This window comes from Salmo salar, unplaced genomic scaffold (assembly GCF_905237065.1).
Source record: "Salmo salar unplaced genomic scaffold, Ssal_v3.1, whole genome shotgun sequence".
Lineage (NCBI taxonomy): Eukaryota > Metazoa > Chordata > Actinopteri > Salmoniformes > Salmonidae > Salmo > Salmo salar.
The window spans coordinates 34,861-62,059 of NW_025547411.1; the positions used below are offsets into that span (position 1 = coordinate 34,861).

At 45.8% G+C, this 27,199-nt stretch overlaps 2 protein-coding genes across 3 annotated transcripts in view; both read left to right on the forward strand.

Annotated features, from left to right (window-relative positions):
- LOC123731814 (PX domain-containing protein kinase-like protein) overlaps positions 1-1,393 on the forward strand; it is a gene marked incomplete at its 5' end in the record, with an annotated part of 33,136 nt that extends 31,743 nt beyond the window's left edge. The window contains 1 exon segment of one of the 2 annotated variants that reach the window (XM_045711238.1): positions 1,103-1,393. In XM_045711238.1, coding sequence (XP_045567194.1) covers positions 1,103-1,353 — 251 coding nt within the window. 2 annotated transcript variants of the gene reach the window in all.
- A 4,075-nt stretch (positions 1,394-5,468) lies between these two features.
- LOC123731813 (pyruvate dehydrogenase E1 component subunit beta, mitochondrial) overlaps positions 5,469-27,199 on the forward strand; it is a 35,953-nt gene continuing 14,222 nt past the window's right edge. Inside the window, exons 1-8 of the mRNA XM_045711237.1 lie at positions 5,469-5,533; positions 6,293-6,365; positions 6,462-6,521; positions 7,346-7,453; positions 8,133-8,195; positions 10,050-10,085; positions 10,919-11,072; positions 23,338-23,469. Coding sequence (XP_045567193.1) covers positions 5,484-5,533; positions 6,293-6,365; positions 6,462-6,521; positions 7,346-7,453; positions 8,133-8,195; positions 10,050-10,085; positions 10,919-11,072; positions 23,338-23,469 — 676 coding nt within the window. The 5' untranslated portion in view covers positions 5,469-5,483. The remainder of the gene's footprint in view (positions 5,534-6,292; positions 6,366-6,461; positions 6,522-7,345; positions 7,454-8,132; positions 8,196-10,049; positions 10,086-10,918; positions 11,073-23,337; positions 23,470-27,199) is intronic.

Genomic DNA, 27,199 nt, shown 5'->3' on the forward strand with positions numbered 1-27,199 from the left:
TCCGTTTGGAAATGGGGGGTCGTCCGTTTGGAAATGGGGGGGTCGTCCGTTTGGAAGTGGCGTGGGGGCGTCCGTTTGGAAATGGGGGGTCGTCCCTCTGGAAATGGCGTGGGGGTCGTCCGTTTGGAAATGGGGGGTCGTCCGTTTGGAAATGGGGGGACATGGGGGGTCGTCCGTTTGGAAATGGCTGGGGGTCGTCCGTTTGGAAATGGCTGGGGGGGTCGTCCGTTTGGAAATGGCTGGGGGGGTCGAAATGGCTGGGGGGGTCGTCCGTTTGGAAATGGCTGGGGGGTCGTCCGTTTGGAAATGGCGTGGGGGGGGTCGTCCGTTTGGGAATGGGGGGACATGGGGGGTCCGTTTGGAAATGGGGGGGTCGTCCGTTTGGAAATGGCGGGGGTCGTCCGTTTGGAAATGGCGTGGGGGCGTCCGTTTGGAAGTGGCGTGGGGGGTCGTCCGTTTGGAAATGGCGTGGGGGTCGTCCGTTTGGAAATGGGGGGGAAATGGGGGGTCGTCCGTTTGGAAATGGTGTGGGGGGGAAATGGGGGTCGTCCGTTTGGAAATGGCGTGGGGGGGTCGTCCGTTTGGAAGTGGCGTGGGGGGGGTTGTCCGTTTGGAAAGGGGGAAGGGGGGTCGTCCGTTTGGGAGTGGCGTGGGGCGAGGTGTTTAACTTCTCTAACACCAACCTTCAGATTTCTGCTCACTAAAACATCAAATATTAGTAGTTAAAATTGAATTAAAGATGTTATTTTATTTCATCTCCTTTGCTTGCTTGGTAAAAGGGTGTCTGCAACTTTAAAACGTCACAATCTGCAATGATCAAAACATTAACGTTTATTCCTTTTTTTAAGGGGGGATATTTATTTTCACCATTTGTAATTTTGATATTGTCCACCTCCCAACAACATGTTTTTTACTCTGATAACCCTTGCAGACTCAAACACTGTTTTGAAGCTCAAGTGTAACATTGTAGATTGTGATTCCTGTGGTGGCGGTTTAATTGATGAGATTGGAAACACTGTTACAGAAAACATTTATATTGATGTGTTCTTATACATCAGACTTCCACTCAATGTTCTAACAGTTGATTTTCTTGTCGATGCAGGAGTTGCCCCTCCACCTCCTCTTCCTCCTCCTCCTCCTCCTCCTCTACCTCCAAGTGATAACCCTGGCCAGTCCCACGCCCCTCCTCATCCTCCTCTCCCTGGGTCAGATCCTCCTCCTGCCAACGGTGTGGGGCGTGGCGCCCTGCTCACCTCCATCACATCATTCAGTATAGGCAAACTGAAGAAAACGGTGTCCATCGACCGCAGCATCCGACGCTCTGAAGTGGATCGCTCTTCCTTCTCGTCCTGACCCTGTGGTCCCAGTCACCCCTAAAGGTTACCTGTGGTCCCAGTCACCCCTAAAGGTTACCTGTCGTCTCAGTCACCCCTGAAGGTTACCTGTCGTCCTGACCCTGTCGTCCCAGTCACCCCTAAAGGTTACCTGTCGTCCCAGTCACCCCTGAAGGTTACCTGTCGTCCTGACCCTGTGGTCCCAGTCACCCCTAAAGGTTACCTGTCGTCCCAGTCACCCCTGAAGGTTACCTGTCGTCCTGACCCTGTGGTCCCAGTCACCCCTGAAGGTTACCTGTCGTCCTGACCCTGTGGTCCCAGTCACCCCTAAAGGTTACCTGTCGTCCCAGTCACCCCTGAAGGTTACCTGTCGTCCTGACCCTGTCGTCTCAGTCACCCCTAAAGGTTACCTGTGATCCCAGTCACCCCTAAAGGTTACCTGTGGTCCCAGTCACCCCTAAAGGTTACCTGTGGTCCCAGTCACCCCTAAAAGGTTACCTGTGGTCCCAGTCACCCCTAAAGGTTACCTGTGGTCCCAGTCACCCCTAAAGGTTACCTGTGGTCCCAGTCACCCCTAAAGGTTACCTGTGGTCCCAGTCACCCCTAAAGGTTACCTGTGGTCCCAGTCACCCCTAAAGGTTACCTGTGGTCCCAGTCACCCCTAAAGGTTACCTGTGGTCCCAGTCACCCCTAAAGGTTACCTGTGGTCCCAGTCACCCCTAAAGGTTACCTGTGGTCCCAGTCACCCCTAAAGGTTACCTGTCGCCCTGCTCAATCCCTTTTTGCTCCTTCAGTTTTTTGCTTCTAAATTTAGTTTCCGCCCCGATGAGTTGACCCCCCCCAGCCCCGCCCTTAAGATTTGAGGTAGGGGACGGGGCATCAACTCCTTTCCAATATGGCCGCCTGGTTTGTTCTCCCTTTAGCACAAAAACGACTGGTCAGTGGACTATACAGGTGGTTTAAAGATGAGGTGGCATCAGCCAAGTCTGGTCTCTATCTGGAAGACTGTAGTGAATGACTTATGATTTCAGTGGAGCGTCCTTTCTTCTTATTTACAGTGAAGTGACTTGAATGGAACGTACGTGAAGCAACTGTGAGGGAAGTGATTCAGAAAGTAAGCACATGAACCACAGGTGTTTCAGAGGGACTGGGATTCTGACCTGACATCCACCAACCAACAGCATTTCATCACAGTGAGACGACTATGAAAGAACTGTCCGTGTCATCGCAGTGAGACGACTATGAAAGAACTGTCCGTGTCATCGCAGTGAGACGACTATGAAAGAACTGTCCGTGTCATCGCAGTGAGACGACTATGAAAGAACTGTCCGTGTCATCACAGTGAGACGACTATGAAAGAACTGTCCGTGTCATCACAGTGAGACGACTATGAAAGAACTGTCCGTGTCATCACAGTGAGACGACTATGAAAGAACTGTCCGTGTCATCGCAGTGAGACGACTATGAAAGAACTGTCCGTGTCATCGCAGTGAGACGACTATGAAAGAACTGTCCGTGTCATCGCAGTGAGACGACTATGAAAGAACTGTCCGTGTCATCGCAGTGAGACGACTATGAAAGAACTGTCCGTGTCATCGCAGTGAGACGACTATGAAAGAACTGTCCGTGTCATCGCAGTGAGACGACTATGAAAGAACTGTCCGTGTCATCGCAGTGAGACGACTATGAAAGAACTGTCCGTGTCATCGCAGTGAGACGACTATGAAAGAACTGTCCGTGTCATCGCAGTGAGACGACTATGAAAGAACTGTCCGTGTCATCGCAGTGAGACGACTATGAAAGAACTGTCCGTGTCATCGCAGTGAGACGACTATGAAAGAACTGTCCGTGTCATCGCGAGTGAGACGACTATGAAAGAACTGTCCGTGTCATCGCAGTGAGACGACTATGAAAGAACTGTCCGTGTCATCGCAGTGAGACGACTATGAAAGAACTGTCCGTGTCATCACAGTGAGACGACTATGAAAGAACTGTCCGTGTCATCGCAGTGAGACGACTATGAAAGAACTGTCCGTGTCATCGCAGTGAGACGACTATGAAAGAACTGTCCGTGTCATCGCAGTGAGACGACTATGAAAGAACTGTCCGTGTCATCGCAGTGAGACGACTATGAAAGAACTGTCCGTGTCATCGCAGTGAGACGACTATGAAAGAACTGTCCGTGTCATCACAGTGAGACGACTATGAAAGAACTGTCCGTGTCATCGCAGTGAGACGACTATGAAAGAACTGTCCGTGTCATCACAGTGAGACGACTATGAAAGAACTGTCCGTGTCATCGCAGTGAGACGACTATGAAAGAACTGTCCGTGTCATCACAGTGAGACGACTATGAAAGAACTGTCCGTCTGTATTATGTTTATTGAATCTGTATTCTTTTTACCTTTTTGTTTTCTTGGAATGAATGGAAGGAGATGTGATGCTGTTGGACTGTCTGTGTTGCTTATGTCTATGTGCCACATTCATCTCTGTGCCTGCGTCAATATATGGCTTGCGTCCCAAATGGCATCCCATTTCCTATATAGTGCACTACTTAGTAGTAGTCTGCTATATAGGGGATAGGGTGCCATTTTCAAATGCGCACATAGATACAAAAAAAAAAAACTATGGACGCTGCAAGGATTAAAACCTCAGATTACCCATTGTTTAGTAAATGAGGACCGGCAGAAATCTGTCATCATTCAGTATGTAAAATAATTAACCCAAATGATGACATGCTGTACTTACTGGTATTAATCAGTAACCGTATACAATTTAAGATTCAAATACCTTTTAAAAAAATATATATATAGTTTTGCTTTTTCCTCTCCAAAATAGCAGTGTAAAGATGTTGAAGGATCGACTATTTCTCTGCTGCACTTTACCGATAGGGAGGGAGGGGTTTTCTCTACGATCCAGGATTGACACACAACTGTGAGCAGTTTACTGGGAGAATGTATTTAAAAATGGATTCTGGTGTTTACAAGAAATAAACCTAATACTGAAATGAGTTAACTAGCTAATCTGTTATTTGATCATCATAATCTATACCTCTGCTACATCCAACCACTGTCAGAGGAACTGAAGGGACAGTACACCCTCAATCTGTCTGAAAAGCAAAGTTACAATCTGCAGAACTGTCTGAAATGCTTTGTCTTGTCAACATTACAAGTTTAACCTGTTTTGAAGATTGATACATTGGCACATTCAGGACAATTACTAATTGGCTGCATTTGCACAGGTAGCCCAATTTATCTTTTGCCAGTAATTGGTCTTTTGGCCAATCAGATCATATCCTTTGCCAATAATTGGGCAAAAGATAAGAACTGGGCTGCCTGTGTAAACACAGCCATCGAGTTTCATATTATCTCTGCTTATTGTTACCAGCTCTTTACATCACTAACAGAGTGGTGTGCACTTGTATGTAACAATACCCAGAATACATTTCCCCCTCATTATGTAATTTTATCCAATTCCACCTCTGTTTTTTTCCAGTTCAGGGGGTCATCTAAGTGAGGCTTCAGTATGACATTATGTTTATTTGGCAGCTGTTTCTCCAATAAGAATGCTCCATAGTTTATGTAATTAATAATGCTGTTTAGTTTTTATAATTAAGTCTATTCATCATCGCTGCCTGCCAACCTTTCTGATTTGCACTGTTGACTATGGAGTTTTCAAGTAAATACTATACCACCTTTTGGCAGTATGGATTAACAACTAGGTGACAGAAAAACAAAAAGATTTTATGATTTGAAGATGACTGCACTTTAAGATGAAGTTACTAATATTTTCTAAACCCTTTTGGGGGGGGTTTGAGGTGGTGGGGGGTTGTATGAAACCATCTATTGTCTGTCTGCTGCATTAAAACATAAACAATTCAGAACTGTTTGGGGTTTGTATGTTTGACCCTGCACAGCTGTGTCGAAAAGAAAAAAAAATTACAATGTTATCTACTTTGCCGTATTATACTTATTTTATTAAAATCATGGACTGAAATGTGTGGTTTGTTGAACTCTTTGCTCTGTGTGTGTTATTTTAGTGGATATAAAGTAACTTGACACCCCACCTGTCACGATCCGTAACTACAAACACATCACAGGACCTAAGTCCCCTAGCAACCTTCACATGCACTTTCTACTGCCTAATGAGATGCTCTACTGTATTGAGGACTACTGTATTAAAGCCTACTGTAAACTACGGTAATAAGTCTGATTAAAGCAACAATGCGGCCAATGCATGTTCCATTTGGGCCTCCTGAGTGGCACATCGGTCTAAGGCACTGCATCGTCAGGTTCGATTCCGAGCTGTAGCACAACCGGCCGTGATCGGGAGACGTATAGGGCGGCGCACAATTGGCCCAGCGTCGTCCGGGTTAGGGGAGGATTTGGCCGGGGTAGGCCGTCATTGTAAAAAGGATTTGTTCTTAACTGACTTACCTAGATAAATAAAGGTTCAATTAAAAAAAATGTAAACGATGTTTGAGTTGAACTAAGCACGGAACTGACAGGTTTGATCGCTTGTGTGCTGTCCAACTATGTCATGTACCTACATCTGTCTAAATATGGTTAGTGCTGTGACTTTTGTTTTGAGCCTGCTATGTAAATACACCGTCTCTGTCAGTCATCACTAGTCTGGGCTATGCTAGCTACATCAGAAACTTCAGCATAGTACATCTAAAGTGGCAGCTAAGCACAAATATCGGAATTAAAGCTCTGCTATGCTTCATTTACGAGTAGTTGGCTTCTTTTTTCTTTATTTTTTGTAAAACAAAATACATTTCGTTGGGATGCAAAAGGCTGGTGGTGATGATGCTTTTTGCTTTTGCCCTTGGATTTTCCTAGTCGCTCAGAGTTCTTCCGCTTCCTTTCCATGAGAATGGTCGTGATTGGTTTAAAACACCGATTTCCCGAGACTAGACTCGCAAAGAAACGCTCTGATTGGATCTGATCCTTTTACAGGACAAATCGCTCCTCCCTCACAGAGGACAGGTCAAAGATGGCGTCGATTAGGTGTTTTCTTCGTTCCGGGAAGGTGTTTATACTTTTGAATTAAAAAGTTCAGACAATTATATTGTTGAAATAAGGATGAGACCTTAACGAGAGCCATTTTCTGTCTTGTCTTGTGTAGAGTGCCGTCTCGGTGATCCTGCGTAGAGAGTTCAGCAAGACTTCTCCAGCGGCTGTCCAGGTGAGAACTAGCTAGCATTTTGGGCTAATCTAGCTAATAACCTTCACCGCAGCTGTCAGCTGTGTTCACTACTAGCAATTATGCTGTTAAGAAATGCAGTCAATAGCTTATACGGTAACATGTAGATTAAAGAAATCATGAAATGTTAACTAGTTTACGGGATATGATGAACGTTGTATCCATGTGGGATGTCCAAGGCCTGACCTTAGGCAATAGATCCGATCCGTTTACATACAGCTACACTATCGTCGTAAATTAAAACAACGCAGAGCCGGCACTAGAAATGTTTTGGAAAAGGTACCTCAGTCCAGGTTTGAGACGACTGTTTTTTTGTAGGTAAACTGCCGTTTTGTCCTCGGCTGTAGCCACAGCAGCCATTTTATTAAAAGTGTCAAATATATTTCGTCTTGTATGTAATCAAATCTGGCATTTTTTTTGTATGTAGTCTGATTCACCGTTTCATGTATGTCATTTATGTAGTCACATGTATGTAGTCAAATGTATGTCATCTCCACTTGACATACTACTGCCGATCTTCATCTGCTGTGGAAGATCCCTAACCCCATCCCCACTTAATGTGATTTCAGAACAGTTTTAATAGAGGTAGACGGAGAGATGGGATAAACAGTATGAAGTTTTTGGAGTGGGGATTGAACCCCGGTCTCTGGTGGGGAGAGGAGTTTATGTTGCTAGACCACAGGCTCTGCACTTGTTTTGGTCTTTAAAGCTTGTAATGAAAAGGGCTATATATAAAATGAATCTATTATGATTTTATTATCAAGTCATTTTTTTGTATAGTCACATCGTGTACGTCTCTATTTCAGTTGAATGTCCGAGATGCCCTCAACCAGGCGATGGACGAGGAACTGGAGAGGGATGAGAGAGTCTTCCTTCTAGGGGAGGAGGTGGCTCAGTATGATGGCGCCTACAAGGTATGAGTTCACAATGACAAACTACATGCAAATCAGGATGCAGATTTCAAAAGTGGTTTAAAATAAATAGACACTAAACAAAAATATAAATGCAACATGTAAAGTGTTGGTCCCATGTTTCATGAGCTGAAATAAAAAAATCCCAGAAATGTTCCATAAGCACAAAAAAGCTTATCTTTCTCAAATTCTGTGAACAAATGTGTTTACATCCCTGTTAGAGAGCAGTTCTCCTTTGTGCTCCATGGTGGGGTTATGGTATGGGCAGGCATAAGATACAGACAACAGAAAAATGTTTTCGTTTTGCATTTTATCGATGGCGATTTGAATGCACAGAAAGGCTGAGGTCCATTGTGTGGCACATTTTTTTTTTAATGGTATCTTTGACCAACAGATGCAATATCTGTATTCCCAGTCGTGTGAAATCCATAGATTAGGGCCTAATGAATTTATTTAAATTGACTGATTTCCTCACATGAACTGTAACTCAGTAAAATCAATGAAATTGTTGCGTTTATTTTTGTTCAGTATATTTGTTCTCATATATTTTCTATATTTGTTAATTGTATATGTATTTTGTTCCATGATATTATTGTTAGAATAATATTTGAAATGTATTTTGTTCAAACTGATAATTTTGACTAGTTGATTGGGGTTTTTCTCCTGACTGGTGAATTTGTAGGTGAGCAGGGGACTGTGGAAGAAATATGGAGACAAACGAATCATCGACACTCCAATCACAGAGGTAAAAACAAACACCCTGTGTTGTGGTCCTAAATGTGATGGGCTCTAGAACATGTTGTGGTCCTAAATGTGATGGGCTCTAGAACATGTTGTGGCCCTAAATGTGATGGGCTCTAGAACATGTTGTGGCCCTAAATGTGATGGGCTCTAGAACATGTTGTGGCCCTAAATGTGATGGGCTCTAGAACATGTTGTGGCCCTAAATGTGATGGGCTCTAGAACATGTTGTGGCCCTAAATGTGATGGGCTCTAGAATATGTTGTGGTCCTAAATGTGATGGGCTCTAGAACATGTTGTGGTCCTAAAACGTGATGGGCTCTAGAACATGTTGTGGTCCTAAATGTGATGGGCTCTAGAACATGTTGTGGTCCTAAATGTGATGGGCTCTAGAACATGTTGTGGCCCTAAATGTGATGGGCTCTAGAACATGTTGTGGTCCTAAATGTGATGGGCTCTAGAACATGTTGCGGCCCTAAATGTGATGGGCTCTAGAACATGTTGTGGCCCTAAATGTGATGGGCTCTAGAACATGTTGTGGTCCTAAATGTGATGGGCTCTAGAACATGTTGTGGCCCTAAATGTGATGGGCTCTAGAACATGTTGTGGCCCTAAATGTGATGGGCTCTAGAACATGTTGTGGCCCTAAATGTGATGGGCTCTAGAACATGTTGTGGCCCTAAATGTGATGGGCTCTAGAACATGTTGTGGTCCTAAATGTGATGGGCTCTAGAACATGTTGTGGTCCTAAATGGGATGGGCTCTAGAACATGTTGTTGCCCTAAATGGGATGGGCTCTAGAACATGTTGCGGCCCTAAATGTGATGGGCTCTAGAACATGTTGTGGTCCTAAATGTGATGGGCTCTAGAACATGTTGTGGCCCTAAATGTGATGGGCTCTAGAACATGTTGCGGCCCTAAATGTGATGGGCTCTAGAACATGTTGCGGCCCTAAATGTGATGGGCTCTAGAACATGTTGTGGCCCTAAATGTGATGGGCTCTAGAACATGTTGTGGTCCTAAATGTGATGGGCTCTAGAACATGTTGTGGTCCTAAATGTGATGGGCTCTAGAACATGTTGCGGTCCTAAATGTGATGGGCTCTAGAACATGTTGCGGCCCTAAATGTGATGGGCTCTAGAACATGTTGCGGCCCTAAATGTGATGGGCTCTAGAACATGTTGCGGTCCTAAAACGTGATGGGCTCTAGAACATGTTGTGGTCCTAAATGTGATGGGCTCTAGAACATGTTGTGGTCCTAAATGTGATGGGCTCTAGAACATGTTGTGGCCCTAAATGTGATGGGCTCTAGAATATGTTGTGGTCCTAAATGTGATGGGCTCTAGAACATGTTGCGGTCCTAAATGTGATGGGCTCTAGAACATGTTGCGGCCCTAAATGTGATGGGCTCTAGAACACGTTGCGGTCCTAAATGTGATGGGCTCTAGAACATGTTGTGGTCCTAAATGTGATGGGCTCTAGAACATGTTGTGGTCCTAAATGTGATGGGCTCTAGAACATGTTGTGGTCCTAAATGTGATGGGCTCTAGAACATGTTGCGGCCCTAAATGTGATGGGCTCTAGAACATGTTGTGGCCCTAAATGTGATGGGCTCTAGAACATGTTGTGGTCCTAAATGTGATGGGCTCTAGAACATGTTGCGGTCCTAAATGTGATGGGCTCTAGAACATGTTGCGGCCCTAAATGTGATGGGCTCTAGAACATGTTGTGGCCCTAAATGTGATGGGCTCTAGAACATGTTGCGGCCCTAAATGTGATGGGCTCTAGAACATGTTGTGGCCCTAAATGTGATGGGCTCTAGAACATGTTGTAACAGATGCATTTTCTCCCCTTACAGATGGGCTTTGCAGGCATTGCTGTTGGTGCGGCATTCGTAAGTCAATTAGTATTATTATTATTATTATTATTATGGAATGTATGGAAATGTCCTATTCCTATAGAAAGTAACATTGTACAAGCATATCTTCACTAACCCAATTTGAATGTCTGATCGTGGTAGGAAGATGAGACTTATCATTAAGGGCATACCAAATGGCACCCTACCCCCTACATAGTGCACCCTACCCTCTATATAGGGCATCCTACATAGTGCACCCTACCCTCTACATAGGGCATCCTACATAGTTCACCCTACCATCTACATAGTGCACCCTGCCCCCTACATAGTGCACCCTACCCTCTACATAGGGCATCCTACATAGTTCACCCTACCATCTACATAGTGCACCCTACATAGTGTACCCTGCCCCCTACATAGTGCCCCCTACCCCCTACATAGTGAACCCTGCCCCCTACATAATGCATCCTACATAGTGCACCCTGCCCCCCTACATAATGCACCCTACATAGTGCACCCTGCCCCCTACATAGTGCACCCTACATAGGGCACCCTGCCCTCTACATAGTGCACCCTGCCCCCTACATAATGCACCCTACATAGTGCACCCTGCCCCCTACATAGTGCACCCTACATAGTGCACCCTGCCCTCTACATAGTGCACCCTGCCCCCTACATAGTGCACCCTACATAGTGCACCCTGCCCTCTATATAGTGCACCCTGCCCTCTACATAGTGCACCCTGCCCTCTACATAGTGCACCCTGCCCTCTACATAGTGCAATACTTGTAACCAGAGCCTTATGGGCCTTAGGAAAAAGTACACAATATAGCACTAGACTCAACCCTCTTCTCCTCCTGTGTTTTCAGGCCGGGCTGAGGCCAATCTGTGAGTTCATGACCTGGAACTTCTCCATGCAAGCCATCGACCAGGTGATTAACTCAGCTGCTAAGACTTACTACATGTCCGCCGGAGCCCAGCCTGTCCCCATTGTGTTCCGTGGCCCCAACGGCTCCTCCGCAGGTAATATAAACAAACATCTGATACCCGTTGTTTTCCTCCAATCCTGGTCCTTGGGACTCAAGGGGGAAGATTTTTTTAGTTTTTGTCCTCGCACTAACACACCTGTTAGCAAAGGCTTGAAAATGTAAATGATTTGTTGAATCAAGTGTCTTAGTGCTAGAGGAATAACACTAGCATCTCTCTCTATGGATCAGCATGGGGAAACACTAGCATCTCTCTCTATGGATCAGCATGGGGAAACACTAGCATCTCTCTCTATGGATCAGCATGGGGTAACACTAGCATCTCTCTCTCTCTATGGATCAGCATGGGGAAACACTAGCATCTCTCTCTATGGATCAGCATGGGGTAACACTAGCATCTCTCTCTCTCTATGGATCAGCATGGGGAAACACTAGCATCTCTCTCTATGGATCAGCATGGGGTAACACTAGCATCTCTCTCTATGGATCAGCATGGGGAAACACTAGCATCTCTCTCTATGGATCAGCATGGGGAAACACTAGCATCTCTCTCTCTCTATGGATCAGCATGGGGTAACACTAGCATCTCTCTCTATGGATCAGCATGGGGAAACACTAGCATCTCTCTCTCTCTATGGATCAGCATGGGGAAACACTAGCATCTCTCTCTCTATGGATCAGCATGGGGTAACACTAGCATCTCTCTCTATGGATCAGCATGGGGAAACACTAGCATCTCTCTCTATGGATCAGCATGGGGTAACACTAGCATCTCTCTCTCTATGGATCAGCATGGGGAAACACTAGCATCTCTCTCTATGGATCAGCATGGGGTAACACTAGCATCTCTCTCTATGGATCAGCATGGGGTAACACTAGCATCTCTCTCTCTCTATGGATCAGCATGGGGAAACACTAGCATCTCTCTCTCTATGGATCAGCATGGGGTAACACTAGCATCTCTCTCTATGGATCAGCATGGGGAAACACTAGCATCTCTCTCTATGGATCAGCATGGGGAAACACTAGCATCTCTCTCTATGGATCAGCATGGGGTAACACTAGCATCTCTCTCTCTATGGATCAGCATGGGGAAACACTAGCATCTCTCTCTATGGATCAGCATGGGGTAACACTAGCATCTCTCTCTATGGATCAGCATGGGGAAACACTAGCATCTCTCTCTATGGATCAGCATGGGGAAACACTAGCATCTCTCTCTCTCTATGGATCAGCATGGGGTAACACTAGCATCTCTCTCTATGGATCAGCATGGGGTAACACTAGCATCTCTCTCTATGGATCAGCATGGGGTAACACTAGCATCTCTCTCTATGGATCAGCATGGGGAAACACTAGCATCTCTCTCTCTCTATGGATCAGCATGGGGTAACACTAGCATCTCTCTCTCTCTATGGATCAGCATGGGGTAACACTAGCATCTCTCTCTATGGATCAGCATGGGGTAACACTAGCATCTCTCTCTCTCTATGGATCAGCATGGGGAAACACTAGCATCTCTCTCTATGGATCAGCATGGGGTAACACTAGCATCTCTCTCTATGGATCAGCATGGGGAAACACTAGCATCTCTCTCTCTCTATGGATCAGCATGGGGTAACACTAGCATCTCTCTCTCTCTATGGATCAGCATGGGGAAACACTAGCATCTCTCTCTCTCTATGGATCAGCATGGGGAAACACTAGCATCTCTCTCTATGGATCAGCATGGGGAAACACTAGCATCTCTCTCTCTCTATGGATCAGCATGGGGTAACACTAGCATCTCTCTCTATGGATCAGCATGGGGTAACACTAGCATCTCTCTCTCTCTATGGATCAGCATGGGGAAACACTAGCATCTCTCTCTCTCTCTATGGATCAGCATGGGGTAACACTAGCATCTCTCTCTCTATGGATCAGCATGGGGAAACACTAGCATCTCTCTCTCTATGGATCAGCATGGGGTAACACTAGCATCTCTCTCTCTATGGATCAGCATGGGGAAACACTAGCATCTCTCTCTCTATGGATCAGCATGGGGAAACACTAGCATCTCTCTCTCTATGGATCAGCATGGGGTAACACTAGCATCTCTCTCTCTATGGATCAGCATGGGGTAACACTAGCATCTCTCTCTATGGATCAGCATGGGGAAACACTAGCATCTCTCTCTCTATGGATCAGCATGGGGTAACACTAGCATCTCTCTCTCTCTATGGATCAGCATGGGGTAACACTAGCATCTCTCTCTCTCTATGGATCAGCATGGGGAAACACTAGCATCTCTCTCTCTATGGATCAGCATGGGGTAACACTAGCATCTCTCTCTCTCTATGGATCAGCATGGGGAAACACTAGCACTCTCTCTATGGATCAGCATGGGGTAACACTAGCATCTCTCTCTATGGATCAGCATGGGGAAACACTAGCATCTCTCTCTATGGATCAGCATGGGGAAACACTAGCATCTCTCTCTCTCTATGGATCAGCATGGGGTAACACTAGCATCTCTCTCTCTCTATGGATCAGCATGGGGAAACACTAGCATCTCTCTCTATGGATCAGCATGGGGAAACACTAGCATCTCTCTCTCTATGGATCAGCATGGGGAAACACTAGCATCTCTCTCTCTCTATGGATCAGCATGGGGAAACACTAGCATCTCTCTCTCTATGGATCAGCATGGGGAAACACTAGCATTCTCTCTCTCTATGGATCAGCATGGGGAAACACTAGCATCTCTCTCTCTATGGATCAGCATGGGGTAACACTAGCATCTCTCTCTCTATGGATCAGCATGGGGAAACACTAGCATTCTCTCTCTATGGATCAGCATGGGGTAACACTAGCATCTCTCTCTCTATGGATCAGCATGGGGAAACACTAGCATCTCTCTCTCTATGGATCAGCATGGGGAAACACTAGCATCTCTCTCTCTATGGATCAGCATGGGGAAACACTAGCATCTCTCTCTCTCTATGGATCAGCATGGGGAAACACTAGCATCTCTCTCTATGGATCAGCATGGGGAAACACTAGCATCTCTCTCTCTATGGATCAGCATGGGGAAACACTAGCATCTCTCTCTCTCTATGGATCAGCATGGGGAAACACTAGCATCTCTCTCTCTCTATGGATCAGCATGGGGAAACACTAGCATCTCTCTCTCTATGGATCAGCATGGGGAAACACTAGCATCTCTCTCTCTCTATGGATCAGCATGGGGAAACACTAGCATCTCTCTCTCTCTATGGATCAGCATGGGGTAACACTAGCATCTCTCTCTCTATGGATCAGCATGGGGAAACACTAGCATCTCTCTCTCTCTATGGATCAGCATGGGGTAACACTAGCATCTCTCTCTATGGATCAGCATGGGGTAACACTAGCATCTCTCTCTATGGATCAGCATGGGGTAACACTAGCATCTCTCTCTCTATGGATCAGCATGGGGAAACACTAGCATCTCTCTCTCTCTATGGATCAGCATGGGGTAACACTAGCATCTCTCTCTCTATGGATCAGCATGGGGAAACACTAGCACTCTCTCTCTCTATGGATCAGCATGGGGAAACACTAGCATCTCTCTCTCTATGGATCAGCATGGGGTAACACTAGCATCTCTCTCTCTATGGATCAGCATGGGGAAACACTAGCATCTCTCTCTCTATGGATCAGCATGGGGTAACACTAGCATCTCTCTCTATGGATCAGCATGGGGAAACACTAGCATCTCTCTCTCTCTATGGATCAGCATGGGGTAACACTAGCATCTCTCTCTCTCTCTATGGATCAGCATGGGGTAACACTAGCATCTCTCTCTATGGATCAGCATGGGGTAACACTAGCATCTCTCTCTCTCTCTATGGATCAGCATGGGGTAACACTAGCATCTCTCTCTCTCTATGGATCAGCATGGGGAAACACTAGCATCTCTCTCTCTCTATGGATCAGCATGGGGTAACACTAGCATCTCTCTCTATGGATCAGCATGGGGAAACACTAGCATCTCTCTCTCTCTATGGATCAGCATGGGGTAACACTAGCATCTCTCTCTCTCTCTATGGATCAGCATGGGGTAACACTAGCATCTCTCTCTATGGATCAGCATGGGGTAACACTAGCATCTCTCTCTCTCTCTATGGATCAGCATGGGGAAACACTAGCATCTCTCTCTCTCTATGGATCAGCATGGGGTAACACTAGCATCTCTCTCTCTATGGATCAGCATGGGGAAACACTAGCATCTCTCTCTATGGATCAGCATGGGGAAACACTAGCATCTCTCTCTCTCTATGGATCAGCATGGGGTAACACTAGCATCTCTCTCTCTCTATGGATCAGCATGGGGTAACACTAGCATCTCTCTCTCTCTATGGATCAGCATGGGGTAACACTAGCATCTCTCTCTCTCTATGGATCAGCATGGGGTAACACTAGCATCTCTCTCTCTCTATGGATCAGCATGGGGTAACACTAGCATCTCTCTCTCTCTATGGATCAGCATGGGGTAACACTAGCATCTCTCTCTCTCTATGGATCAGCATGGGGAAACACTAGCATCTCTCTCTCTATGGATCAGCATGGGGTAACACTAGCATCTCTCTCTCTATGGATCAGCATGGGGAAACACTAGCATCTCTCTCTCTCTATGGATCAGCATGGGGTAACACTAGCATCTCTCTCTCTATGGATCAGCATGGGGAAACACTAGCATCTCTCTCTCTCTATGGATCAGCATGGGGAAACACTAGCATCTCTCTCTCTATGGATCAGCATGGGGAAACACTAGCATCTCTCTCTATGGATCAGCATGGGGTAACACTAGCATCTCTCTCTATGGATCAGCATGGGGTAACACTAGCACTCTCTCTCTCTATGGATCAGCATGGGGTAACACTAGCATCTCTCTCTCTCTATGGATCAGCATGGGGAAACACTAGCATCTCTCTCTCTCTATGGATCAGCATGGGGAAACACTAGCATCTCTCTCTCTATGGATCAGCATGGGGTAACACTAGCATCTCTCTCTATGGATCAGCATGGGGTAACACTAGCATCTCTCTCTCTATGGATCAGCATGGGGTAACACTAGCATCTCTCTCTATGGATCAGCATGGGGTAACACTAGCATCTCTCTCTATGGATCAGCATGGGGTAACACTAGCATCTCTCTCTATGGATCAGCATGGGGAAACACTAGCATCTCTCTCTATGGATCAGCATGGGGAAACACTAGCATCTCTCTCTATGGATCAGCATGGGGAAACACTAGCATCTCTCTCTCTATGGATCAGCATGGGGAAACACTAGCATCTCTCTCTATGGATCAGCATGGGGAAACACTAGCATCTCTCTCTCTATGGATCAGCATGGGGAAACACTAGCATCTCTCTCTCTATGGATCAGCATGGGGAAACACTAGCATCTCTCTCTCTCTATGGATCAGCATGGGGAAACACTAGCATCTCTCTCTCTATGGATCAGCATGGGGAAACACTAGCACTCTCTCTCTATGGATCAGCATGGGGAAACACTAGCATCTCTCTCTCTATGGATCAGCATGGGGAAACACTAGCATCTCTCTCTCTCTATGGATCAGCATGGGGTAACACTAGCATCTCTCTCTATGGATCAGCATGGGGTAACACTAGCATCTCTCTCTCTATGGATCAGCATGGGGAAACACTAGCATCTCTCTCTCTATGGATCAGCATGGGGTAACACTAGCACTCTCTCTCTCTATGGATCAGCATGGGGAAACACTAGCATCTCTCTCTCTCTATGGATCAGCATGGGGTAACACTAGCATCTCTCTCTCTATGGATCAGCATGGGGAAACACTAGCATCTCTCTCTCTATGGATCAGCATGGGGTAACACTAGCATCTCTCTCTATGGATCAGCATGGGGAAACACTAGCATCTCTCTCTCTCTATGGATCAGCATGGGGTAACACTAGCATCTCTCTCTATGGATCAGCATGGGGTAACACTAGCATCTCTCTCTCTATGGATCAGCATGGGGTAACACTAGCATCTCTCTCTATGGATCAGCATGGGGAAACACTAGCATCTCTCTCTCTCTATGGATCAGCATGGGGAAACACTAGCATCTCTCTCTATGGATCAGCATGGGGTAACACTAGCATCTCTCTCTGGATCAGCATGGGGTAACACTAGCATCTCTCTCTCTATGGATCAGCATGGGGAAACACTAGCATCTCTCTCTATGGATCAGCATGGGGTAACACTAGCATCTCTCTCTATGGATCAGCATGGGGTAACACTAGCATCTCTCTCTATGGATCAGCATGGGGAAACACTAGCATCTCTCTCTCTCTATGGATCAGCATGGGGTAACACTAGCATCTCTCTCTCTCTATGGATCAGCATGGGGTAACACTAGCATCTCTCTCTCTCTATGGATCAGCATGGGGAAACACTAGCATCTCTCTCTCTCTATGGATCAGCATGGGGTAACACTAGCATCTCTCTCTCTCTATGGATCAGCATGGGGAAACACTAGCATCTCTCTCTCTCTATGGATCAGCATGGGGTAACACTAGCATCTCTCTCTATGGATCAGCATGGGGTAACACTAGCATCTCTCTCTATGGATCAGCATGGGGTAACACTAGCATCTCTCTCTATGGATCAGCATGGGGTAACACTAGCATCTCTCTCTATGGATCAGCATGGGGTAACACTAGCATCTCTCTCTATGGATCAGCATGGGGAAACACTAGCATCTCTCTCTATGGATCAGCATGGGGTAACACTAGCACTCTCTCTCTCTATGGATCAGCATGGGGTAACACTAGCATCTCTCTCTCTATGGATCAGCATGGGGTAACACTAGCATCTCTCTCTCTCTATGGATCAGCATGGGGTAACACTAGCATCTCTCTCTCTCTATGGATCAGCATGGGGTAACACTAGCACTCTCTCTCTCTATGGATCAGCATGGGGTAACACTAGCATCTCTCTCTCTCTATGGATCAGCATGGGGTAACACTAGCATCTCTCTCTCTCTATGGATCAGCATGGGGAAACACTAGCATCTCTCTCTCTATGGATCAGCATGGGGTAACACTAGCATCTCTCTCTCTCTATGGATCAGCATGGGGAAACACTAGCATCTCTCTCTATGGATCAGCATGGGGTAACACTAGCATCTCTCTCTCTATGGATCAGCATGGGGAAACACTAGCATCTCTCTCTCTCTATGGATCAGCATGGGGAAACACTAGCATCTCTCTCTCTCTATGGATCAGCATGGGGTAACACTAGCATCTCTCTCTATGGATCAGCATGGGGAAACACTAGCATCTCTCTCTATGGATCAGCATGGGGTAACACTAGCATCTCTCTCTCTCTATGGATCAGCATGGGGTAACACTAGCATCTCTCTCTATGGATCAGCATGGGGAAACACTAGCATCTCTCTCTCTCTATGGATCAGCATGGGTAACACTAGCACTCTCTCTCTATGGATCAGCATGGGGTAACACTAGCATCTCTCTCTATGGATCAGCATGGGGAAACACTAGCATCTCTCTCTCTCTATGGATCAGCATGGGGTAACACTAGCATCTCTCTCTCTATGGATCAGCATGGGGAAACACTAGCATCTCTCTCTCTATGGATCAGCATGGGGAAACACTAGCATCTCTCTCTCTCTATGGATCAGCATGGGGTAACACTAGCATCTCTCTCTCTCTATGGATCAGCATGGGGTAACACTAGCATCTCTCTCTATGGATCAGCATGGGGTAACACTAGCATCTCTCTCTCTCTATGGATCAGCATGGGGAAACACTAGCATCTCTCTCTATGGATCAGCATGGGGTAACACTAGCATCTCTCTCTCTCTATGGATCAGCATGGGGTAACACTAGCATCTCTCTCTCTCTATGGATCAGCATGGGGAAACACTAGCATCTCTCTCTCTATGGATCAGCATGGGGTAACACTAGCATCTCTCTCTCTCTATGGATCAGCATGGGGTAACACTAGCATCTCTCTCTCTATGGATCAGCATGGGGAAACACTAGCATCTCTCTCTATGGATCAGCATGGGGTAACACTAGCATCTCTCTCTCTCTATGGATCAGCATGGGGAAACACTAGCATCTCTCTCTCTCTATGGATCAGTATGGGGAAACACTAGCATCTCTCTCTATGGATCAGCATGGGGAAACACTAGCATCTCTCTCTCTATGGATCAGCATGGGGTAACACTAGCATCTCTCTCTATGGATCAGCATGGGGAAACACTAGCATCTCTCTCTCTCTATGGATCAGCATGGGGAAACACTAGCATCTCTCTCTATGGATCAGCATGGGGTAACACTAGCATCTCTCTCTATGGATCAGCATGGGGTAACACTAGCATCTCTCTCTATGGATCAGCATGGGGTAACACTAGCATCTCTCTCTATGGATCAGCATGGGGAAACACTAGCATCTCTCTCTATGGATCAGCATGGGGAAACACTAGCATCTCTCTCTCTATGGATCAGCATGGGGAAACACTAGCATCTCTCTCTATGGATCAGCATGGGGTAACACTAGCATCTCTCTCTCTATGGATCAGCATGGGGTAACACTAGCATCTCTCTCTCTCTATGGATCAGCATGGGGAAACACTAGCATCTCTCTCTCTATGGATCAGCATGGGGAAACACTAGCATCTCTCTCTCTCTATGGATCAGCATGGGGAAACACTAGCATCTCTCTCTCTCTATGGATCAGCATGGGGTAACACTAGCATCTCTCTCTATGGATCAGCATGGGGTAACACTAGCATCTCTCTCTATGGATCAGCATGGGGAAACACTAGCATCTCTCTCTCTCATGGATCAGCATGGGGAAACACTAGCATCTCTCTCTATGGATCAGCATGGGGAAACACTAGCATCTCTCTCTATGGATCAGCATGGGGAAACACTAGCATCTCTCTCTCTCTATGGATCAGCATGGGGAAACACTAGCATCTCTCTCTATGGATCAGCATGGGGTAACACTAGCATCTCTCTCTATGGATCAGCATGGGGAAACACTAGCATCTCTCTCTATGGATCAGCATGGGGTAACACTAGCATCTCTCTCTATGGATCAGCATGGGGTAACACTAGCATCTCTCTCTCTATGGATCAGCATGGGGAAACACTAGCATCTCTCTCTCTCTATGGATCAGCATGGGGAAACACTAGCATCTCTCTCTCTATGGATCAGCATGGGGTAACACTAGCATCTCTCTCTCTATGGATCAGCATGGGGAAACACTAGCATCTCTCTCTCTCTATGGATCAGCATGGGGTAACACTAGCATCTCTCTCTATGGATCAGCATGGGGTAACACTAGCATCTCTCTCTATGGATCAGCATGGGGAAACACTAGCATCTCTCTCTCTATGGATCAGCATGGGGTAACACTAGCATCTCTCTCTATGGATCAGCATGGGGAAACACTAGCATCTCTCTCTATGGATCAGCATGGGGTAACACTAGCATCTCTCTCTATGGATCAGCATGGGGTAACACTAGCATCTCTCTCTATGGATCAGCATGGGGTAACACTAGCATCTCTCTCTCTATGGATCAGCATGGGGTAACACTAGCATCTCTCTCTATGGATCAGCATGGGGAAACACTAGCATCTCTCTCTCTCTATGGATCAGCATGGGGAAACACTAGCATCTCTCTCTATGGATCAGCATGGGGAAACACTAGCATCTCTCTCTATGGATCAGCATGGGGTAACACTAGCATCTCTCTCTATGGATCAGCATGGGGAAACACTAGCATCTCTCTCTCTCTATGGATCAGCATGGGGAAACACTAGCATTCTCTCTCTCTATGGATCAGCATGGGGTAACACTAGCATCTCTCTCTCTATGGATCAGCATGGGGAAACACTAGCATCTCTCTCTCTCTATGGATCAGCATGGGGTAACACTAGCATCTCTCTCTATGGATCAGCATGGGGAAACACTAGCATCTCTCTCTATGGATCAGCATGGGGTAACACTAGCATCTCTCTCTATGGATCAGCATGGGGAAACACTAGCATCTCTCTCTCTCTATGGATCAGCATGGGGTAACACTAGCATCTCTCTCTCTCTATGGATCAGCATGGGGAAACACTAGCATCTCTCTCTCTCTATGGATCAGCATGGGGTAACACTAGCATCTCTCTCTCTCTCTATGGATCAGCATGGGGTAACACTAGCATCTCTCTCTATGGATCAGCATGGGGTAACACTAGCATCTCTCTCTCTCTATGGATCAGCATGGGGAAACACTAGCATCTCTCTCTCTATGGATCAGCATGGGGAAACACTAGCATCTCTCTCTATGGATCAGCATGGGGTAACACTAGCATCTCTCTCTATGGATCAGCATGGGGTAACACTAGCATCTCTCTCTATGGATCAGCATGGGGAAACACTAGCATCTCTCTCTCTCTATGGATCAGCATGGGGTAACACTAGCATCTCTCTCTCTCTATGGATCAGCATGGGGTAACACTAGCATCTCTCTCTCTCTATGGATCAGCATGGGGAAACACTAGCATCTCTCTCTCTCTATGGATCAGCATGGGGTAACACTAGCATCTTCTCTCTCTCTATGGATCAGCATGGGGAAACACTAGCATCTCTCTCTCTATGGATCAGCATGGGGTAACACTAGCATCTCTCTCTCTATGGATCAGCATGGGGAAACACTAGCATCTCTCTCTCTCTATGGATCAGCATGGGGAAACACTAGCATCTCTCTCTCTATGGATCAGCATGGGGTAACACTAGCATCTCTCTCTCTATGGATCAGCATGGGGAAACACTAGCATCTCTCTCTCTCTATGGATCAGCATGGGGAAACACTAGCATCTCTCTCTCTCTATGGATCAGCATGGGGAAACACTAGCATCTCTCTCTCTATGGATCAGCATGGGGTAACACTAGCATCTCTCTCTCTCTATGGATCAGCATGGGGAAACACTAGCATCTCTCTCTATGGATCAGCATGGGGAAACACTAGCATCTCTCTCTCTCTATGGATCAGCATGGGGTAACACTAGCATCTCTCTCTATGGATCAGCATGGGGTAACACTAGCATCTCTCTCTATGGATCAGCATGGGGAAACACTAGCATCTCTCTCTCTATGGATCAGCATGGGGAAACACTAGCATCTCTCTCTCTCTATGGATCAGCATGGGGAAACACTAGCATCTCTCTCTATGGATCAGCATGGGGTAACACTAGCATCTCTCTCTATGGATCAGCATGGGGTAACACTAGCATCTCTCTCTCTATGGATCAGCATGGGGAAACACTAGCATCTCTCTCTATGGATCAGCATGGGGAAACACTAGCATCTCTCTCTCTATGGATCAGCATGGGGTAACACTAGCATCTCTCTCTATGGATCAGCATGGGGAAACACTAGCATCTCTCTCTATGGATCAGCATGGGGAAACACTAGCATCTCTCTCTCTCTATGGATCAGCATGGGGAAACACTAGCATCTCTCTCTCTCTATGGATCAGCATGGGGAAACACTAGCATCTCTCTCTATGGATCAGCATGGGGTAACACTAGCATCTCTCTCTCTATGGATCAGCATGGGGAAACACTAGCATCTCTCTCTCTCTATGGATCAGCATGGGGAAACACTAGCATCTCTCTCTATGGATCAGCATGGGGAAACACTAGCATCTCTCTCTCTCTATGGATCAGCATGGGGTAACACTAGCATCTCTCTCTCTCTATGGATCAGCATGGGGAAACACTAGCATCTCTCTCTCTATGGATCAGCATGGGGTAACACTAGCATCTCTCTCTCTCTATGGATCAGCATGGGGTAACACTAGCATCTCTCTCTCTCTATGGATCAGCATGGGGAAACACTAGCATCTCTCTCTCTATGGATCAGCATGGGGTAACACTAGCATCTCTCTCTCTATGGATCAGCATGGGGAAACACTAGCATCTCTCTCTCTATGGATCAGCATGGGGAAACACTAGCATCTCTCTCTCTCTATGGATCAGCATGGGGAAACACTAGCATCTCTCTCTCTCTATGGATCAGCATGGGGAAACACTAGCATCTCTCTCTCTATGGATCAGCATGGGGTAACACTAGCATCTCTCTCTCTGTGGATCAGCATGGGGAAACACTAGCATCTCTCTCTCTATGGATCAGCATGGGGAAACACTAGCGTCTCTTTTCTTTCTGGGATAGTTGAAATGTCGTTGGGTAAAGAATGTTATTTTTGGTTCCTCTGTCTGCAGGTGTGGCAGCCCAACACTCCCAGTGTTTCGCTGCCTGGTACGGCCACTGCCCCGGCCTCAAAGTAGTCAGTCCCTGGAACTCTGAGGACGCCAGAGGACTCCTCAAAGCAGCTATCAGGGACGACAACCCTGGTGAGCAACAACCTGCATCCTACATGCCACCCTATTCCCTATATAGTGCACTACTTCTGGGGGAACGAGGGTCCATTTTGTCTTTCCGTGATTCCTTGCATCTTATCTCCTCGCTACCTCCTCAAAGGTATTAGAGATACAGTGAGCTCTGTCGTGTCTTTGGGGGTACCATTAAACTGATTAATCGCTACCTCCTCAAAGGTATTAGAGATACAGTGAGCTCTGTCGTGTCTTTGGGGGTACCATTAAACTGAAGATATGTTTATCAATTAGCTCCCTGTAATTATTATCACGCGATTAAACTGATTAATCGTTTAATTGTAATTAACTAGGAGATCGGGGCACCAAGGAGAATATTCAGATTACTAAGCTATAATTTTCCTAATATAACTTTCCTGTACTATAATATTATATTCTATTATAGTATAGGCAGATTATCTTCTGGTTTAAATGGTGTATTTTACCTCGAGTCCAGTCTCATTTCAAACGTCGTAAATTGTTGTATCTGCACGAACCCAGTCTTTACTAAAATCATCCATACATCAATTGTCTTAATCATTTATTTACTACACTAAGTAATTAACAGAAAACATACAAACAGTAATTATCGTCACAAAGGATTGGTATCGGAATGTGCCCTTGTGGGCTAAACAGGCAGGTCGGCCTGTTGAACAATGGATCATAAAAGGTCAGCTGTGGCACACAGAGTTCATTAATATTAACAATTGACAATTGAAGGCTCGCTCATTCGGGAACAATTGCAATCAATATAAATTTACGCTCAGTGTGTCATTCTGATTCTTGTTGGAGAGTAGTTCTGATGGAGAGTCTCTCTCTCGGTTAGAATGGATCTTTCAAAGCGACATTCATTAATGTCGTTATAGAATGGATGTTTCGTTGGTCTTCGCGTTCGATGATATCATTTACTTAGCTGCAGACTAATAATTAATATCAAAGACTTGTTCTTATTCTGTCGGTATCGATAGTCTAAAAGTTAACCACGTGGTATGGTTCACTTTCAGTAGAGTACTTGGATGGTCAAACCTCTGGCCATAGAGTGTAGGCCTGGTCTGGAGAAATGTAAATCAGGGAGTGTTTTATAGTGCCCATCGAACAGGCTGGTCAAATGACGCCTGGTCCTGTATGTGTCCCTGGGCCGTGCCCATGACTGAGCTAGACTTGGTTACAGAAATACAATTCTATCGCATTACATCAGTACATAGCATCTCAATGTCTTACAAAAGCTTTATCCTTATTAATACATTCTATACAACCATTATGATGCAATTCTCAAGCTGATGCTATTATATAAACAGTTTTATGGTAATATGGCTATATTGTCTCTTCTGAGTATCACAAAATTGTACCAAGCGGATCAGTTCGTAGCTGGATTCTTCACCAATCTTCCATACCTTCTCCAGCACACACATGTCGCTCGGTTCTCCAATTCTATGAGTTGGAAGAATTTCCTTTGTCTCTCTATGAAACATGTGGCCAGAGACTCTCCTGGAATTTTAGAGTTTTTACAACCCTTTACACACAGGGCCTGGGTTGTGGGGAAGGTAGGTTGGGTGGTGGTGCAAAAGGGAGGGGGTCAACTGTCCTCCCTGTACCAAAAGAGGCCAACGTCATGACAGCTCCAAAAGTATTGGGACAGTGACACATTTTGTGTTTTGGCTCTGTACTCCAGCACTGAGTGAGAAAGTTACAAACGCACAAATATCATACCCCCAAGACATGCTAACCTCTCACCATTACAATCACAGGGGAGGTTAGCATTTTATATCATACCACCAAGACATGCTAACCTCTCACCATTACAATAACAGGGAAGGTTAGCATTTTATATCATAACCCCAAGACATGCTAACCTCTCACCATTACAATAACAGGGGAGGTTAGCATTTTATATCATACCACCAAGACATGCTAACCTCTCACCATTACAATAACAGGGAGGTTAGCATTTTATATCATAACCCCAAGACATGCTAACCTCTCACCATTACAATAACAGGGAGGGGTTAGCATTTTATATCATACCCCCAAGACATGCTAACCTCTCACCATTACAATAACAGGGAGGGGTTAGCATGTTATATCATACCCCCAAGACATGCTAACCTCTCACCATTACAATAACAGGGGAGGTTAGCATTTTATATCATACCCCCAAGACATGCTAACCTCTCACCATTACAATAACAGGGGAGGTTAGCATTTTATATCATACCACCAAGACATGCTAACTTCTCACCATTACTATAACAGGGGAGGTTAGCATTTTATATCATAACCCCAAGACATGCTAACCTCTCACCATTACAATAACAGGGAGGGGTTAGCATTTTATATCATACCCCCAAGACATGCTAACCTCTCACCATTACAATAACAGGGGAGGTTAGCATTTTATATCATAACCCCCAAGACATGCTAACCTCTCACCATTACAATAACAGGGGAGGTTAGCATTTTATATCGTACCCCCAAGACATGCTAACCTCTCACCATTAAAATAACAGGAGAGGTTAGCATTTTATATCATACCCCCAAGACATGCTAACCTCTCACCATTACAATAACAGGGGAGGTTAGCATTTTATATCATAACCCCCAAGACATGCTAACCTCTCACCATTACAATAACAGGGAAGGTTAGCATTTTATATCATACCACCAAGACATGCTAACCTCTCACCATTACAATAACAGGAGAGGTTAGCATTTCTTGCGGGGTATGATATTTGTCTAACTTTCTCACTCATAATTTATTCACGCTTCATTCAGGATTATCTGTAACCGTGGTAGCGTCCACATTAATGTAGAAGTGTTTAGAAGAATGTAGAAACATTGTATTATTATTATTTATATTAAAAGTGACTCCAAAATGACACACTACATTTTTTTACCATTAATTTCTATTGTGTACAAAATAATCCGAAACACAACCAAATCAAACAGCAAATTCATCCAACAATTTTGTAGAATCACGAACTTGATGTAATCGTTGCCTGCTATGAATATGGGACCAAATACAGCCTTCTGACTACTTTAATACACATATAAGAGATATTATCCGAGTAGTTTTGGTCCCCATAAAATCGGGGTACTATGTACCAAAAGTGCCCTCATGATGAAAATACCCTCAAATAAAACCGGACAGTCTGCACTTTAACCTCATAGTCATTGTATCATTTCAAATCCAAAGTGCTGGAGTTCAGAGCCAAAACAACAACAACATTTCACTGTCCCAATGCTTAGAGCTAACTCTAGTACAGTTTAGTTCGTCACACATGGTGTAAAACATTGGTAGCTAAAAGCTGGACCACAGTCCATACCTAAATAAACCAATTAAAGGATAGAGGACGCCCCGGGTCCCTAGTCCTCAGGTCCCTAGGAGGACGCCCCAGGTCCCTAGTCCTCAGGTCCCTAGGAGGACGCCCCAGGTCCCTAGTCCTCAGGTCCCTAGGAGGACGCCCCAGGTCCCTAGTCCTCAGGTCCCTAGGAGGACGCCCCAGGTCCCGAGTCCTCAGGTCCCTAGGAGGACGCCCCAGGTCCCGAGTCCTCAGGTCCCTAGGAGGACGCCCCAGGTCCCGAGTCCTCAGGTCCCTAGGAGGACGCCCCAGGTCCCGAGTCCTCAGGTCCCTAGGAGGACGCCCCAGGTCCCGAGTCCTCAGGTCCCTAGGAGGACGCCCCAGGTCCCTAGTCCTCAGGTCCCTAGTCCTCA